The sequence below is a fragment of the Protomyctophum bolini genome (assembly GCF_963924005.1).
Source record: "Protomyctophum bolini genome assembly, chromosome: 12".
Lineage (NCBI taxonomy): Eukaryota > Metazoa > Chordata > Actinopteri > Myctophiformes > Myctophidae > Protomyctophum > Protomyctophum bolini.
In genome coordinates this window covers 39634231-39651730 of record NC_137873.1, presented here as the reverse complement: position 1 = coordinate 39651730, position 17500 = coordinate 39634231, and the positions used below count along the sequence as shown (strand labels likewise).

Sequence of the window (17500 nt, the reverse complement as noted above, 5' to 3'; positions counted from 1 at the left end):
TGTGCAAGATGAATATCCACCAGCGTTGTACAGACAGACAGACAGACAGACAGACAGACAGACAGACAGACAGACAGACAGACAGACAGACAGACAGACAGACAGACAGACAGACAGACAGACAGACAGACTGCAGCAGCATTAGCGCTTATCAAGCAGGAAGCACCATTATTACATCAGCCTGACGAACCATCGGGGAGTCATTAAAGCATAGGCTGTGAATTAAAAGCCATCAGGTGCAGATGATTTATATCACCTCTCTGGCGGGCAGAGACCTTTGTGTATTTCCATATTTTCTTTACTTTACTTTCTACTTTGCCGCATGAGTACAGCGCAAAAAAAAAGACATTGTGAAAATAGCCTGTCCAAAAGCAACACAACGTGTTGCATCATCAGCTTGTAGATCTGGACCTTTACATGGAGTTCCAATGACTGTCAAATAGTCCTTTTCTATGATTTTTTAATCAATAAGAAACCTACGACTTACATCTCTGACTAATAAAGTATTCAATCAATGAAAAGCATGTTAAACCGTGCGGGAACCACTCTTGTGTTATACTTTAGCTATATTGAAAAATATCAGATCTACACGCTACGAGCTTGTCTGCTATGTGCCTGAAATCTTTGAATATATATTCTTTCAGAGCGAGTTTATACAGTAACTCAAATCTTTGCTACTGAGAGGGTCCCGAGGAGACCCTCTCAGTTTATTTTTATTTTTTATTAGTTAATAGCACAGGCAGTCTCTTCACATACTAGAGCATGTCTGAAATAAGTGTCAGAGCTGAAATCGACATGTAAATAAATGCTTAAACATGTAGCTAGGTGTAATGTTAGAGACCACAGAAGTGAACCTTTCAAGACTCTTTTCTCAACTCGCTGTTTTCTGCAAGACATATACTCTATATAAGCCATATCTCCAAAACTGGTGGGTCAAACTGAACAACCAATATATCAATTTGATATGACATGAAAAAACAAAAGATGGCAAAAAAATCCAATGGCAGTCTCTCAGTCCAATTTGGTCACATTTGTAGGATCGTCCTTAGCTCTAAAAGGGTGAAAGGAGGGAGGAAGCAGACGGAGGACAGTGTGAAGGAGCACGACTCACTTCTCGGGGTTGAAGCCCTCCACCTCCTCCAGGAACACGCTGTTGTGCGACGTCACGGAGTCCGTGTTGGGGACCATCAGGAACTTGAGGATGGTTCCTCGCGTGGAGCCCAGGAACATCACCGTCCAGTTCCTGTGAGGCCCCGCCTCCGTGTCCACCACCATGGTGGTCAGCTGGTACCTGGAGGTAGATGATCCATGGGGATAGGTCAACTATAGTATTAGCTGGTACCTGGAGGTAGATGACCCATGGGGATAGGTCAACTATAGTATCAGCTGGTACCTGGAGGTAGATGACCCATGGGGATAGGTCAACTATAGTATTAGCTGGTACCTGGAGGTAGATGATCCATGGGGATAGGTCAACTATTAGCTTTTATGTCTTTATGTCTTCAAAGCTCGTCACCAAACAGACTATAGCCGGGGAGCCACAGGCCCGAAAGCTCAAGGAATAAAGATTAACCTGTGATTGTTTTTTTCTTATTCACTTGGTCATCAGCGCCGGGAATCCTTTCAAAATAGAAGCTCGGGGTGCCGGGAACATATGCCCTTCCGTTCCGGACAAAAAACGGGAGACATATTTGTGCTTGCTTATCTCGCTATCGTTATGATAAAGTCACTGAATCATCCCTCGCATTCATATTTTGAACGAGAGGCAGGTCAGAAGTCAGAAATGAAGAGCTTAGTATATCCATCTGGTCAAAACCACGGAGAGCTCCCTAGATTAGCAGATACGAGGCATTCAACGCACATGCGCGAAGAGCAAGGTGGCATTGGAGGCCAACTAAAAAAATGAAAATGCGCTAGGACGTGTGCACGCGTACGTGTGTACACGTCCTAGCAACCCGTTGGTTGGATTCGTTTTGGCGTTCCCACACGTGGTACTGTCCAAATGGATTAAACTCTCTCTGGTATGTACCTGCCCATGGTTTTGACCACCACGTGGTACTGTCTAAATGCATTAAACTCTCTCTGGTACAGTATGTACCTGCCCATGGTTTTGACCACCACGTGGTACTGTCTAAATGCATTAAACTCTCTCTGGTTTATACCTGCCCATGGTTTTGACCACCACGTCGTACTGTCTAAATGCATTAAACTCTCTCTGGTACAGTATGTACCTGCCCATGGTTTTGACCACCACGTGGTACTGTCTAAATGCATTAAACTCTCTCTGGTATGTACCTGCCCATGGTTTTGACCACCACGTGGTACTGTCTAAATGCATTAAACTCTCTCTGGTATGTACCTGCCCATGGTTTTGACCACCACGTGGTACTGTCCAAATGGATTAAACTCTCTCTGGTACAGTATATACCTGCCCATGGTTTTGACCACCCAGGGCCGGTGGCCCAGCAGGGGCACGGTGTCGTCCATCAGAGGGTGGGTCTTCACGAAGTTCAGCACCTCGTCTGGAAGTGTGGTGGACGTACTGAACCGGCTGCCCTCCACAGCACAGCCCCCTGGCCTGGTAGAGAGACATAGAGAGAGAGAGAGAGAGAGAGAGAGAGAGAGAGAGACACATTCTAAATTCCCAACCAAAGGTACCAAACAAATTACAAACAGCGCACGCACGCACGCACGCACGCCCGCACGCACACACTCACGCACGCACGCACACACCATTTTGAGTGTTTGTGTAAACACAAACATTGCGCCTTCAAGGTTCGTGTTTGTGAGGACGCAAATTCTGATTGGCCGGAATGAGATGATGTATGATGATAAGAGCACCCCTCACTTCACACAAGTGTGATTTTTACACTTTCACTTAAAATACTTTTGGGCACAAACACTTTAGAGATGTCCAGTGTAAGCAACGACATAGGCCTCTATTTGAATTGTATATTAGTTATGAAAATAACTTAATATCCCATTAGCTTTATGAAAAGGTTAGCCTAATATCCTAATTCCCAAATTAAGTCCCCCTCATATCAGGAGTACGAGTCAGAAATATAAAATCACACGCCTGTGAAGTGAGGGGCGCTCCTATCATACGTCATCATGCATCATCTCATTCTCAACCAATGGCACATCTCCTACCCAATCACGCCGGCCAAACACAATTTGCGTCCTCACTTTTAGTCTTCAATGTTTGTGTTCACACAAACCTTCAAAGCTGGGCATATATAGGTATAGGTTCCACTACCTGGGTTTGGGGATGGCTTCGTCCGGTACGGGCGTCCAGATGGATTCTGGCGATTTCTGCTCCTTGAAGCGTCCCTCGAAGACGTGTGCCAGCTGCTGCATGTCGAACACACACACCGCGGAGCCTGGGATGCTGCATGGGAGACACACAGAGAGCAGGATCATTTTACCCATTTAGACAGTTTTATGAAAAACCCATGTTTCTGTGTCAGTGGTTCTCAAACTATTTCATGTCAAGCAGCCCCAGAATGAAATTAGAAATTGGCCGCCGACCCCCCCATCTGAAAATATGTTGTTCCAGGAACAACATATTTTTGACTATCAATACATTGTTATAGCAAACAACAACAACATCACATAGGTAGTAGGCTACTGTACAAACAACACTACCGGTATTTAGTATTCATCACCGGTGTAATTTTTCACTTCACTTTGCAGTTGTTCTGTCCCATGTACCATGTTGATCTGTTCCTGTATTGTGTTTTTGTATGGATATAGTGTTGGGTGCTTGCACATACTGTATGCACACATGGCATCAACGCATGGTGTTGTGTGCTGGCACACTATTCACTCTATCTTTCTTTTATCATTCATTTTTTAAGAGCTTGCCCAGGGACTACAGATGAAATTTAGCTTTGGCTAACTCTGGCTTATTTACATTGAGGTGAAAACTGACATGTTGATTAATGAGCTTTGTCCCTGTCAAATAAAAAAAAGAAATACAAAATAAATAAATAAATATAAAATAAACACAACATGGGGGTTCCACTGCTCCGGTGAACGCCATGTGCACAGTAGCTGCTCTGACTGATCATTGGACTTCATATTTTCTTGTCTTTTGTCAGAGGCATTATTTCTAGGGATGCACGATATAATCGGTAGCATAATTGGAAATATTGGCCATAAAAATGCCATATCGTCTCAAAATAATACAGTTTATTTCATCAGTTTTCACCAGCAGAACACTTTTCAAATGAAAAATGTAAAAAAATGCATTAATGAGTTCAACATAAATCAAAGGTTTCTAGTACCTCCAGTCTAGAACAAAAGCCACGTCAAATATGTCATTTTTATTGATTGAATACTTCATTAACATAAGCTTTGGGCCTGTATGCTTGTTTCCATTGTGGTCCTCTCGGTATAATATCGGTCAGAATCGGTATCGGCAAAATATGACCCTGCAAATAATCGGAGATTGGATATCGGTCATAATTTCATATAATCGTGCACCCCTAATTATTTCATCTACAGTCCCGGCTGTCCTGTATTTACAGGCTGAAGTTCAGCTCTGATGAACAGACCTACAATACCAGGCATTCATAAGGTCTCTTTCTTTACGTTTCCCATCTCAAAAAACGAATGCAATGCAACACACAGTGATACACAGACTAGCAATGAAAGCAATGATAGTCCTCCATCACAAATCAGACAGGCAACAAGTACATCAGATTTTAAAAATAAATTAAAGAAATATCTCATGTCGTTTGCTATACTAAGATATTAGCTAATGGGGTTCCAAATAAAACAACAACGACAATTGGTGGTGGTGGCAATACTAATTTGAGTCTGGATTCATAAACGTTTCATAAACATTAAAGTAAGACAAATACCAGACAATTACTTAATTGGTTTGATTATTACACACGCACGCAGCCTCTCTCTTTGTGCTAGCTCGACAAAGAAAATACAGAGAAATAATCCATTTGGTGAAACACGTCTGCGACAGTAAACACAAACACACCCACGGCGCGTGTTCGCCGCACGTCACAGGCCCCCCCCCCCCCCCCCCTCACACACACACGCACACACTCAAAGTACGCACCAGGTAGTAACGGGTATAACTGAGTTACTGAATAAAAAAAACAACAATGCGATACAGTACGAGTTACTGCCGAAAATAACGTCACAATAACGCGTTACTTGTAATGCGTTACGTCCCAACACTGGTCATATGGTACCTGTTGGTTGGGCGTGTGTGTGTGTGTGTGTGCGTGTGAGTGTGTGCATGTGTGCGTGTGTGCGTGTGGGTCATACGGTACCTGTTGGTTGGGCGTGTGTGTGTGTGTGTGTGTGTGTGTGTGTGTGCGTGTGAGTGTGTGTGTGTGTGTGTGTGAGGTGTGTGGGTCGTACGGTACCTGTTGGGCGGGGTGGAGAACAGGCCCAGGATCACGTCTCTCCCCTGCATGTGGATGACGGGGCTGGTGGCGTGCAGCAGGTTGAAGTAGAAGTGAGAGTCTCCGGGGACGGAGCAGTTGAGACGGGCCTTCAGGAAGGACGTCCACTGCTTCTCCAGAACCCGCTGGGAGCCGCCCAGGTCCGCCTTGCACACGCGGGCCACGCGGGACACCATCACCTGCAGCACGGATAGGGGGACCAGATCCAAACTGTTCATTTGAGGGACAGAAGTATCGCTTGTGTGGGACAAGTGGGATGGGGGGACACCCCGTCCCCCACATCCCACTTGTCCCGCGCAAGCGATACTGGAGTACCGGGTTAGCAACTTACTACTTTGATGTCATATTCGACCATAGGCCTCATTTATAAACTCCTCTGGTGTCTCACATTTTGTTTTAAAATCATGCTTTATTTTTATGCTATTTCAACAGGCTTATAAAAACACATTTTGCAGGAAGAGACAACGACAGAGCTTTACAACAGAAGGCCAGCTATTAGGGGACTAACTATTAGGGCATTTTTTGAACACTGATGCAATTGCCTGTCACCAGTCACAATGTGGGACAGGGTCTCAATTTGTTGGAGGCCTGAAAAGTCTTGGAAATGAGGGACTGTCCCACGCAAAGAGGGACATCTGGTCACCCTAAACACAGATGGCGAAAGCTCTTCTTCAACCAAGATGGCCAAAGCAAACCTTCGTTGTTCTGTGCTTGCTTATACTAACCCTAAGCAAGGGTAACCAAGCTTGAGATGAACACGTTTGCGTACCACGGTTTAAAATATATAATCTGACAGCCTAAATATAATTGAGTGGTTATTCATGAAACTATTTATGTCTATAACTGCATGGATTGATTAGAAAGATCTATCTTAATTAGTTCCTGTAAAGAGGATTGATTGCTGAGTGACATGCTTTTATGAATGAACCAATGCAAAGATGTTTAGCCCACGTTCACTCATTCATTCATGAACGTCTGGTAACATTTTAATTGCTTTGGAGAAAAAGTACAAAAAAATGTTAAATTAAAAACGAATGAAGGCAACTGTATGCAGGCAGACAGACAGACAGACAGACAGACAGACAGACAGACAGACAGACAGACAGACAGTACTTTCTCCCCAGGTGATGGAACTCCATGGCCATCTCTCTGAAGAAGAAGTAGATGTGAGCTCCCCACTCCACTGCGCTGACGAAGTAGGGCTCTGGAAATACATAATGAAAACATGACATAACCACCATATAGTAGGGCTCTGGAAATACATAATAACATGACATAACAACCATATAGTAGGGCTCTGGAAATACATAATGACAACATGACATAACAACCATATAGTAGGGCTCTGGAAATACATAATAACATGACATAACCACCATATAGTAGGGCTCTGGAAATACATAATAACATGACATAACCACCATATAGTAGGGCTCTGAAAATACAACAACATGACATAACAACCATCACTGCACTGCACTGACAAAGTAAATGGTAAATGGTGCATTTAGTATAGCGCCTTTATCCAAGGCGCTTTACATAGATTGTGCATTACATTCACCCATTCACACACACACACACACACACACACACACACACACACACACACACACACACACACACACACACGCGTTGTTTTTGTATTTTTGTAATTTCGAGGGCCGCTAGCCCCTCCTATATTCAGCTATAGTGTAGATTTGTGTCCTATAACCAACCAGTACTCATTGTGATCATTGTGGCTGCTTGTATCCATGGGATCGTATTCTGTGGGTCATGACTGAGCAGGAACAGCGTATATGATATGGCTCTGCCTCTCATTTCATCACAACAGTGCAGTACAGCACAACGCTGCAGTACACCGCTCCTACTGCTCCCATTCTCCCGCCGATCTACCCCCCCCCCCCCCCACACACACACACACACACACACACCCCTCACGTGAACAAGACCCCCGAGATACTGAGAATCCTTCATTTGGTGCAAGGTCTCCTTCCCTATAGCTGGAGAGGAGAACCGTCCTCCTCCCTCAACACTCCTCTCCTGCATGCAGAGATAAACGTGCATACAGTGCAATTTACAAAGGGGGTGTATTATGATGATGATCATAACCTGTTCCTGTATTACTATATCAGAATAGTACTCACACGTTTCACATGTATCAATACGGCAATGTAGAAATATTCCGTTATTACAAGTAAAATAATTCAAATTTAAATTCTGTAGAAGTACACAACTACAATTGTCCAATTGCACAAGTTTTAAAATGTAGAACCATATTTTGTGTATAAGTGGTTAATGTATGTTTATTTTGTAATAGCAATCGAAGTAACTAGTAACTAAAGTTTAGTAAAAGTGCAATATTTGACTAGAAGTAGAAGTATTGGAAATTGGAAACAATCAAGTAAAGTACAAATACCTCAAAATTGTACTAAAGTACAGTACTTAAAGTTAGCTACTTTATGCCACTGATTACGACTAACCAACACGGCATCGACGCGCGAGGTCATCGGCTGCTCACACGCACGTACTCACGCACTCACGCAAAGCAAAGCAAAGTTCTTTGTTTACCCAGGGAAGTGGACTAAACTAGAGATGCTTGTTTACAGCCACACCCTGCTCATAGAACATTTCATGGTAGGGGTTCAATGCCTTGCTCAAGGGCACTTCAGCGGTGGTAATTTTAACGTGCCGGTCCGGGGATACGAACTATAGCGACCTTTCCGATATCAAGACCGCTCCACAAACCGTTCGGCCACAGCTGCCCCACCGCATGCACGCACGCAGCCCAACACACTGTGCTGTGTGTGTATTAGAAACAATCACATTGATATGGCTTCAAGGCGATCCACCGGGGGTTTTAAACCATTAAACATTCATGTCCGGTTTAGTTTACGACGGCGGTTAACACGTATAGCTACCCCACCTATAGACTGGAGCTGCTCTAGTTAACCCATCACTCTGTGTGCTGCTGTTAACACGTATAGCTATTAGCTACCCCCTATAGGCTGGAGCTGCACTAGATAACCTCAATACATCACTCTGTGTGATAGCCTACTGTTAACGAGGTTAGCTATAGAGCGTCGCAGTCCCGCCCCCTTTCAGAACGACGAGTGGCCCAGGAAATGATTCTCCATGGGCTTTTCAAAAAGTATTTATTTAAAGACCGTTACGCCGCGGACAAAGCCAACTCGGATCGTGACAAATCATGACAATAATTACAATGTTTTGGGCCGATCAAATAATTAGTAAGAAGAAAAACAAAACAAATAGTGTTGTATCCTGCCTTTATTTTCTTCTTTCTAATTATTTGATCGGCCCAAAATATTGTGTTTGTTGTCATGATTTGTCACGATCCGAGTTGGCTTTGTCCGCGGCGTAACCGTCTTTAATTAAATACTTTTTGAAAGGCCTATGGAGAAAATGAATGGAGAATCATTTCCTGGGCCACTCGTCGTTCTGAAAGGGGGCGGGACTGCGACGCTCTTTTAGCTACCCCACCTATAGGCTGAAGCTGCACTATAGCTAACCTCAATACATCTCTCTGTTCTGTGTGAAACATACTGTATATTATACTGTATGCCCCACTTCTAGTGGAGCCACCGTGTCAATGACACGCACACCTCATCACGAAAACCAGCTTTTCCCAAAAAATGTGTCATATGCTTATTAGAAAATGTAAGCCATTATTCTGCACTGCTTTGGACATGGATATGGGGGGAGAGAGAGGTAAGAAGACAGAGAGAGAGAGAGGGCAGAGAGGGGATTCACTGAGCTGGATTCAGAGACTCCACAGTTAAATGGACACTGAGCTTGTTATAGTGCCTGTAGTCATTAGTACTACAGCAGAGCAGTGGAAGTCACTATGTCGTTGCTTGTCAGGAAGAAACGTTCTGTGTTTCTTTGTGAACTAACGGCGTCGCACAGAAGCATCACATTTATATTTATCCGAACGCCTCGTCTAAGCGAAATGTCAAGATTTGGGTAAGTAAACAGGACCTGTTTATCCTGTATCTTTGACTCACTCACTACCTCTATCCTCTCATGGAAAAGAAACACAAAACATAAAAAAGAAATAAACAGCACTACTTTTCCCCTGTAAACCTGCGATGTGTCCAAATTCCAATACACACAATCTCTGCCACTCGCTCAGTTACACTCGTTCACTCCACCATAGCATGGTGGTGTTAGGGTGAAATGTGTGACCTGCCAAAACATGTGACCATCTTGCGGACTTCACATAACTTATAGTCTTTAAATACTTACCCAAAATTCTGCTCTGCTTATGAACAAACAACAATGATTTACGTTCTGAGACTGACGTTTAGCTCTGGTCCATAGCCTTCTACTGCTTCTACGATTCTGCCCTGGCAGAATCGTAGAAGCAGTAGAAGGCTATGGACCAGAGCTAACTGACGTCATATGATTGTCTACACGATTGTGACATATTTCAGCAGGTCACCAATTTCACCGCAACACACAGAGTGACTGAGTGTGAGTGAGCGATTGGCCGAGATTTGGGGTATTGGAATTCAGCAAAGTTGACTCTTGACTTGCGAACCGTCAGCCATGCAAGAGAAGCTGCATTTCTCATGGGATTAACCCATTCTTCAGCGGTGCGTGGCGTGCAGCGTTCTCAACCTACCTCGGAACCACTTGGAGTCGTGTTTGACGGTGCGCAGGGCGGGGCTGTCGCCCAGGCTGCGATAGATCACTGCATCGATGGCCAGGAAGTCTGTCACTGTGCCCGTAAAGAGACTGCCATCTGAGAGAGAGAGAGAGAGAGAGAGAGAGAGAGAGAGAGAGAGAGAGAGAGAGAGAGAGAGGCAGGGGAAGTGAAAGAGGGATAATGACAGACAGACAGACAGACAGACAGACAGAAGGAAGAGAGAGAGACAGAGTCATGAAGAAGAGAAGACACAGATGGAGAGATAGCACAAGGTCAGGGAGATTAAAAGCGAACAAGCAATACGTTGCAGTGAGAGCTCTGAATGTACAATGACTGGTAAAGGTAAACCCAAGGAGACACATGAGAGTTTGTTTGTGTGTGCGTGTGTGTGGGCGCACGTGCGTGCGTGCGTGTATCTGCTCAGAAGGCCTGACAACTGGACTTTTGTTGTCAGTTTTGTTTTGAAGGTTGAATGTATAATGGATTTATTCTTAATAGACTAGGCTAGACTTAAAGAGGTGCCGCAATTTTTGTATTTTTCCAGTTTTTCATGTGTCTATGAGGTGACAGTACTTCATTAGACACCCTGGAGTCGTTTGTATGTGCAATGGTATATTAACTTTGTATTTAGGGTTTCTTCCTGGAGGCTGAACCCTTGACAGTCAAACTGGCCAATTAAATAAACAGTAATATAGTCACACTACAGCTGTGGGTGGATCACCACCCATCACCACCCACCAGGCAAACCAGGCATACTTAATGAACTGGTGGGGCGTGCCCACAGAAAAACAACATTTTAACAAATACTGTACACTTTTTTGAAAATATGATACTTCCTTATATAACAATAAGACCTGATGATCATATTTTGGGTGGAAAAACATCACGGCACTCCATCTTTAAGCAACGAGAGGGTGTCGTCCACAGTTAACAGTTTTGTATTGAGTTGCACAGGAAATGTACTGTAAATCCCTAATCTGTTAATAAATACTTCAATCAATCAATCAATCAAGCATCTGCCCTCTCTGGCCCTGATCAGCCCTATATCTCCATATATGGAGCTGACCTGTTCCGACATCACATGATGTTCTGACATCTGCATAGACTCCATATTTGGGCCAGTGCCCAACAGGCACCGTGCACTCTAGTATACGTAAGTAAAACCAGGGCTAAGGAATGGCCGTCCATGTAGACATCATTATAAGTAAAACCAGGGCTGATATAGACATATCAGTAAAACCAGGGTTGAAATGACACCCAGAACTTGAGGCAAGTAAATTGACCCTATGGGAGCCAACCCAGGGCAAAGCCAGGAGGGGGAAGACACCTAATGTAGACGGTGCTGCGACGCGACACACTGCAGAGCTCAAGAACCTGATGTTGGATAGGAAATATGTGGAGGGCAGCGATCCAGGAATCCCGAGTTAGTGTTGACTATAGACCTCACTCTCGCAGCAACTAATATGGACATCATAATAAGTAAAACCAGGGCTTATATAGACACTGTGTTCTTAGTTTTATATTAGCTTAGTAGTTTCTTGATGTTCTTATTAATCTTTTTTTTGTCTGTACTTGGTTAGCTATTTAGACTCTCTCTGAGCCTCCCTGGTAGTAGGTTTTTGGTATTACGGATGTCATACGTTTGTCTTGTCATGTCCTCTATTTGTTGTTACTGGCAGAGCTGTGTAACATTTATTTGCCTCTTCTCTTGGCCAGTGCACACTTGTAAAAGAGACTATGGTCTCAATGTGATTTTACTGGTTAAATATAAAAATAAAATAGACACCATAAGTAAAACCAGGGTTGATATAGACATTATAAGTAAAACCAGGGCTGATATAGACATTATAAGTAAAACCAGGGCTGATATAGACATTATAAGTAAAACCAGGGCTGATATAGACATTATAAGTAAAACCAGGGCTGATATAGACATTATAAGTAAAACCAGGGCTGATATCGACACCATTATATAAAACCAGGGCTGATATAGACATTATAAGTAAAACCAGGGCTGATATAGACACCATTATAAGTAAAACCAGGGCTGATATAGACATTATAAGTAAAACCAGGGCTGATATAGACATTATAAGTAAAACCAGGGCTGATATAGACATTATAAGTAAAACCAGGGCTGATATAGACACCATTATATAAAACCAGGGCTGATATAGACATTATGGCCCTCATTTATCAACCGTGCGTACGCCAAAATATGGGTGCACGCCGAAATTGCCGACATTTTTGACATTTACCATTTCCGCCAACGCTTGAAATTGAACGTGACAACGTTGAAAATCCACGGTTGCTCCTCAGCTGGCGTACGCATTTTTTTTCTGTCTTACACAAGCGGAGCAGCCTTGTCTGAACTGCTGACACTGTCACAGGCATCTAAACATATGTTTTCACTCCTAAAATGTTAATATAAAACGGTATGTGTATGTAAAAAACAAAAGAGAGATTTCCAACTTTACAAGTAATTAAAATCGCGCAATTAAAAACAATATAACATGTTTACAATGTATTAGTTTGTGCTTAATCAAACACTTGTTATGCGAGCGCACTTGTGAGATGATTTTGGAGCGCATGCGGACGCGCGGTGATGCGGCATATGCGATTATGATATTATTATTTTTTTAAAGGCATGAATGGACTGCACGCCTTTATTTCCAAGTGACAATGACAAGCATACAATACAGCTTGCCTATTTGTAGTAAGTACTAGCAGGCTATAGGCGTAAGGGGCTTAATCATTCACCATTTATAAGTGCTTAGACAGTTTTGACAGTTCAGATAAAAGCGAGATCATTTTCGGGGCTCGGGAGAGTCGGGAGGACGGGACCGCGGCGTGCGTCGCCAACACATACCAGCGCAAGCGGCAAGCCTTCATCCATATGTTTATGATTCGTTCATCAATGATCAAATCACTACATAAACGTTGATTGTGAGCTGCCTTGACGACATGATAGCCTATCTCTCATGCAGGCATGTCACCCACAGGACTTTAATATCACAGCAGTGCGCAGTATCACGCCTTCGCCGTGCACTGCGCACGAATGGGTAAAATTAATATAGGCCAGCCTACAAAAACTAATTCCATTCATGGCGATGCGATGTCGATGTGTCATGTATATGCGTGCATGCGTGGACATGACAGCAAAGCAAGCGAGGTGAGAGGAAAACAGACAGGGTAGGCCTACAACTTTATTTAATTCATGCAGGTGTTCGTTCTTTATTTAACAAGACACCAGTGGGCTTGCAAGTTGCGTGTGCTTCTGCGTGTGTGTGTGTGTGTGTGTGTGTGTGTGTGTGTGTGAGAGAGAGGTGCGTGAGGCGGGCAAGGCACGGGAGAAACCTTTTTTCCATAGTAAAAACTTGTTTCCATGGTTCCCACAGGTCGTAATTCATGTGTTCAGTCGCAAAAACGAGGGCGAGGCTTGATTTCATAGGGCGTGCCAGATAGATTTCAGCCGTCACATTTATTAACGTCAGAACGAAATTATGGAAGGATCAGCTGTTTGCGATCACTTTATAAATGCCGTGGCGACGTGGGTGTACTACGAAACCTGCACTCGAATCTGTGGCAGATTTTACACTCGATTGATAAATGAGGGCCTATAAGTAAAACCGTCCCACCTGCGAACAGAGCCACGTTGGCGTGCCGTGGGTCGTACGGGCATCGTGCCATGCCACTGACCGGCTCCGACACCATCTCCAGGGTGTCCCTCTGCAAAGACAACACAGGCACAGGGTTGTGTAAGAGATGAGATGAGCACCGTTGTGGTATTTTAAGAAAATACATCCTTTTTTTGACCTTTTCTACTATCATTTTTTTTATTTACATAATCATGTTTCACCTCTGTTTCACCTCATGTTTCACAGACTTAGGGCTCTGGTAGAGCAACTACACGAGCCTCAACAAAATGGTGAGTGCGCTGTTGTTCCCAAGTGTAAGAAGTCAGTAGGGACAGACAGGACAGTCTGCCTTCTCAGTAAAAGGGCAAACCTTTGCAACTCTTTGCCTGCGGTTCTAAAACTAGAGGATGGTGATGTGTTTAACAGAGGACTATAATATGGTTGAAATCAACTGTGCTCACATAGTATAGTTTCTGACTGGTTACCCGAATGATTACGTTTACTTTTGTTTTGTCTCACAAGTTAATGATAACTTTTTTACAATAACTCTCCAACGGAAAGAAATCCAATGTGTGAAGGTGGTTTTCTAAGCATTTCTGAGAATTTCAGTCAATACTGCATTAATTCTTACTCTTTGGGAAATGTGTACCTTTCTCTCTCTCTGTATGAGTTTGAAAGGGGATTTTTTAAGGCGCCTGACACATATAAAATACAGCAGCTGGGAGTCACGTGGTTTGACGAGACAAGCTTGCTCCCTGGCTGTCTTCTGCCCTCCCCATGGAGCAAGCAGGGAACAAGGTTGTCTCGTCAAAACCATGTGACACGGGAGACACCGAGGAGACAGCTGTCTGCAGGTGTGTCAGACGCCTCATGACTCAATGTTTTGTTGTTGCTGTTTTTTTCTTCTTTTTCATCAGACAGACAGACAGACAGACAGACAGACAGACAGACAGACAGACAGACAGACAGGTATACCCACAGTGTAGTTGGCACACAGGGGGTTGAAGGCGTTGGTTCCGCAGACAAACAGGCCGTCGTGCTGGCTCAGTAAGACCTTGATGAAGTTTCGACATTCTCCCTACGAACCAAAACAAAACAAATCAACCCCAAAACGTCAGCTCTGACGCACAGAGGATTAGAAGAGGAGGACGACAACAATACAAGCACAAGGTCCCGGCGCTGCTAGAGAAGACTGCTTATTTACACTGCTGTGAATCAAAGACTTACACAAGTTACACAACATTATTTGCTAATATCACCCAGGTCTTTGTGGTATACCATGTGAACCTGTGATGTGACATTGATTCTGATTATTTTGTCACAAGCTCTTGTCAATACTTTTCATTGTGGTTATAAATGGAAAATGGTGCATTTATAAATCGATTTTATCCAAAGCGCTTTACATAGATTGTGCATTACATTCACCCATTGTTCGCACGCACACGCACACGCACACGCACACACACACACACACACACACACACACACACACACACACACACACACACACACACACACACACACACACACACACACACACACACACACACACACACACACACACACACACACACACACACACACACTCCTTTCATCTGTGATATGCCTTTGAAGTATTCTATTCAACAGTGATCTGGCCAACGGATACTCACATAACATTTGGCTCTCATGTCAAATTTTGCGGTCGAGATGACCGGCAAATATTCATTAAAGGGTAAGACCACTTTTTTTGAGGTTTGGGTTGTGTAGTTACTTTGCCATGATGCAACTCCAAATGTAGACAAGAAATAAAAAATAACTGTTCCAGTGATTAGAAATGGATAATTCAAAATATGCTCCTCATTGACTTACATTGTAGCTAAAATAGCTCTCAAAGTCACTCTTTTAGTACGTAAACAAACACAAACAATGTTGATTCAGACAATATAGAGCATCACCAAAACTTATGTAGTTTTATTTTTTCATAAAAATGTTACAGTATCTTCCTGTTGATTTGTCCATTTTATTGGGAAGAAAACCCGGACTGGATCCGTATCCAGATCTTCAAATAGTAAAATCAACAGGAATCTAACATTTTTATGAAAAAATAAAACTACATGAGTTTTGGTGATGCTCCATATTGTCTGAATCAACATTGTTTGTGTTTGTTTACGTACTAAAATAGTGACTTTGAGAGCTGTTTTAGCTACAATGTAAGTCAATGAGGAGCATGTTTTGAATTATCAATTTCTAATCACTGGAGGGGTAATTTTTTATTTCTTGTCCACATTTGGAGTTGCATCATGGCAAAGTAACTACACAACCCAAACCGAAAAAAAAAGTGGTCTTACCCTTTAACTTAATAGCAAAATGGCCGCCACGTGAATAGACGCAGACCAGATCAGAAAAGCCTGCCAAAACAAAACATTGGAAAGAGGCGATGGTCCAACAATGCTTGTGTTTCTCCACTTCAGATCAATAAAGCTTTATGTATGGATATGTGGCTCGCTAAAGGCTTGTCATGGCCATTCGTCAGGATGAAATCGATGGGGCGCGCTGGGAGGAAGAGAATAGGAGACTTCTCATAACAATGTGCTGAAGAAGACTCTGTCCCTGGTGTTCTTATGGGTGGCAGGGGTGGCAGATACATCAGCGGAATGACGTGGATGTATTGATCGTCTGCCGCAGGGGGTCTTCAATGGCTAAGGACCCCCTGGAGAGAGATGATCAAGCAGGGACCCCCACTGCATACTGCATACAACTGTGTTGCAGATGAAACGTTTTCATTGCTTTCATAGATGGCTTCATAGACTTGTTTGACATCACGTTTTTTTTTTGAAGGGCGATAGATATAACCCCTCCCATGTCCAGCTTTTGGTGTGCACACACACTTTGTCCTAACAAAAACATTAAATGCCATTGACAATGAATGTCCAGTTTTGAGTGTTTGTGTAAACATAAACATTGAAGACGAAGGTGAGGACGCTAATTCTGACCGTATATATATATAGAATGATGGGCGGTTTTGACATGGCTGCAAAATAGGCTTAATTTATGGTCTGTATAGAAACTGATGTCCATAGTTTACTTTGAGGGGCGCTATAGCCCGGGTAGCCCCTCCAACGTCTATCCTTTGAAATTACGCCTAATGGCAACCAAGTCTATGGACTTTTAATTCTTGTTTACAGCACTTTAAACTTAAACAAACATTAGCAGATGCCCCTCACTTCACACAAGTATGGTTTTTACAAGCAGGTGATGTTTTGCCTCCATTGAAGCCACAATCACCACTGAAAAATGTCATAATACGTGTGTGTGTGTGTGTGCGTGCGTGTTTGTTTGCGTCTGTGTCTGTGTGTGTCTGCGTGCGTGTGTGTGTGTGTGTGTGTTTGTGTGCGTCTGTGTCGGTGTGTGTCTGTGTGTGTGTGTGTGCGCGTGTGTACATTAAAGTGTGAACTGACCTCATGTTTGCCCTTCATTCTGCACACTCGGATGTCATTCTTATTGGATTCCCACGTCCGCTTCTGCCAAAGCAATGATGACAATGACATGACCGTGAGCACAGCTATACATCAGCTTTGTGTGTGTGTGTGTGTGTGTGTACTATATAGAGACACAGGCAGGTAGGCAGGCAGAAAGACAGGTCTCACCTTGCTGAAGAACATCTCGTCTCCTATGGTGTTGTCCAGCTCCACTCTGTACAGATCATCTCTGTAACACATCAATCATGACGTTACCATGACAACAGCTATAGTACACTACATTACAGCATGCACACACACACACAC

The 17500-nt window shown here is 43.4% G+C and overlaps 1 protein-coding gene across 1 annotated transcript in view; it reads right to left on the bottom strand.

Annotated features, from left to right (window-relative positions):
• Window positions 1-17500, bottom strand: part of LOC308326273 (semaphorin-6B-like) — a gene marked incomplete at its 3' end in the record, with an annotated part of 32228 nt that overhangs the window by 10965 nt on the left and 3763 nt on the right. The window contains 11 exon segments of the mRNA XM_080779080.1: window positions 1112-1291; window positions 2429-2578; window positions 3257-3388; window positions 5391-5608; window positions 6543-6548; window positions 6551-6633; window positions 10072-10191; window positions 13734-13824; window positions 14713-14811; window positions 17174-17236; window positions 17363-17423. Of these exon segments, the coding sequence (XP_080635206.1) occupies window positions 1112-1291; window positions 2429-2578; window positions 3257-3388; window positions 5391-5608; window positions 6543-6548; window positions 6551-6633; window positions 10072-10191; window positions 13734-13824; window positions 14713-14811; window positions 17174-17236; window positions 17363-17423 (1203 nt within the window).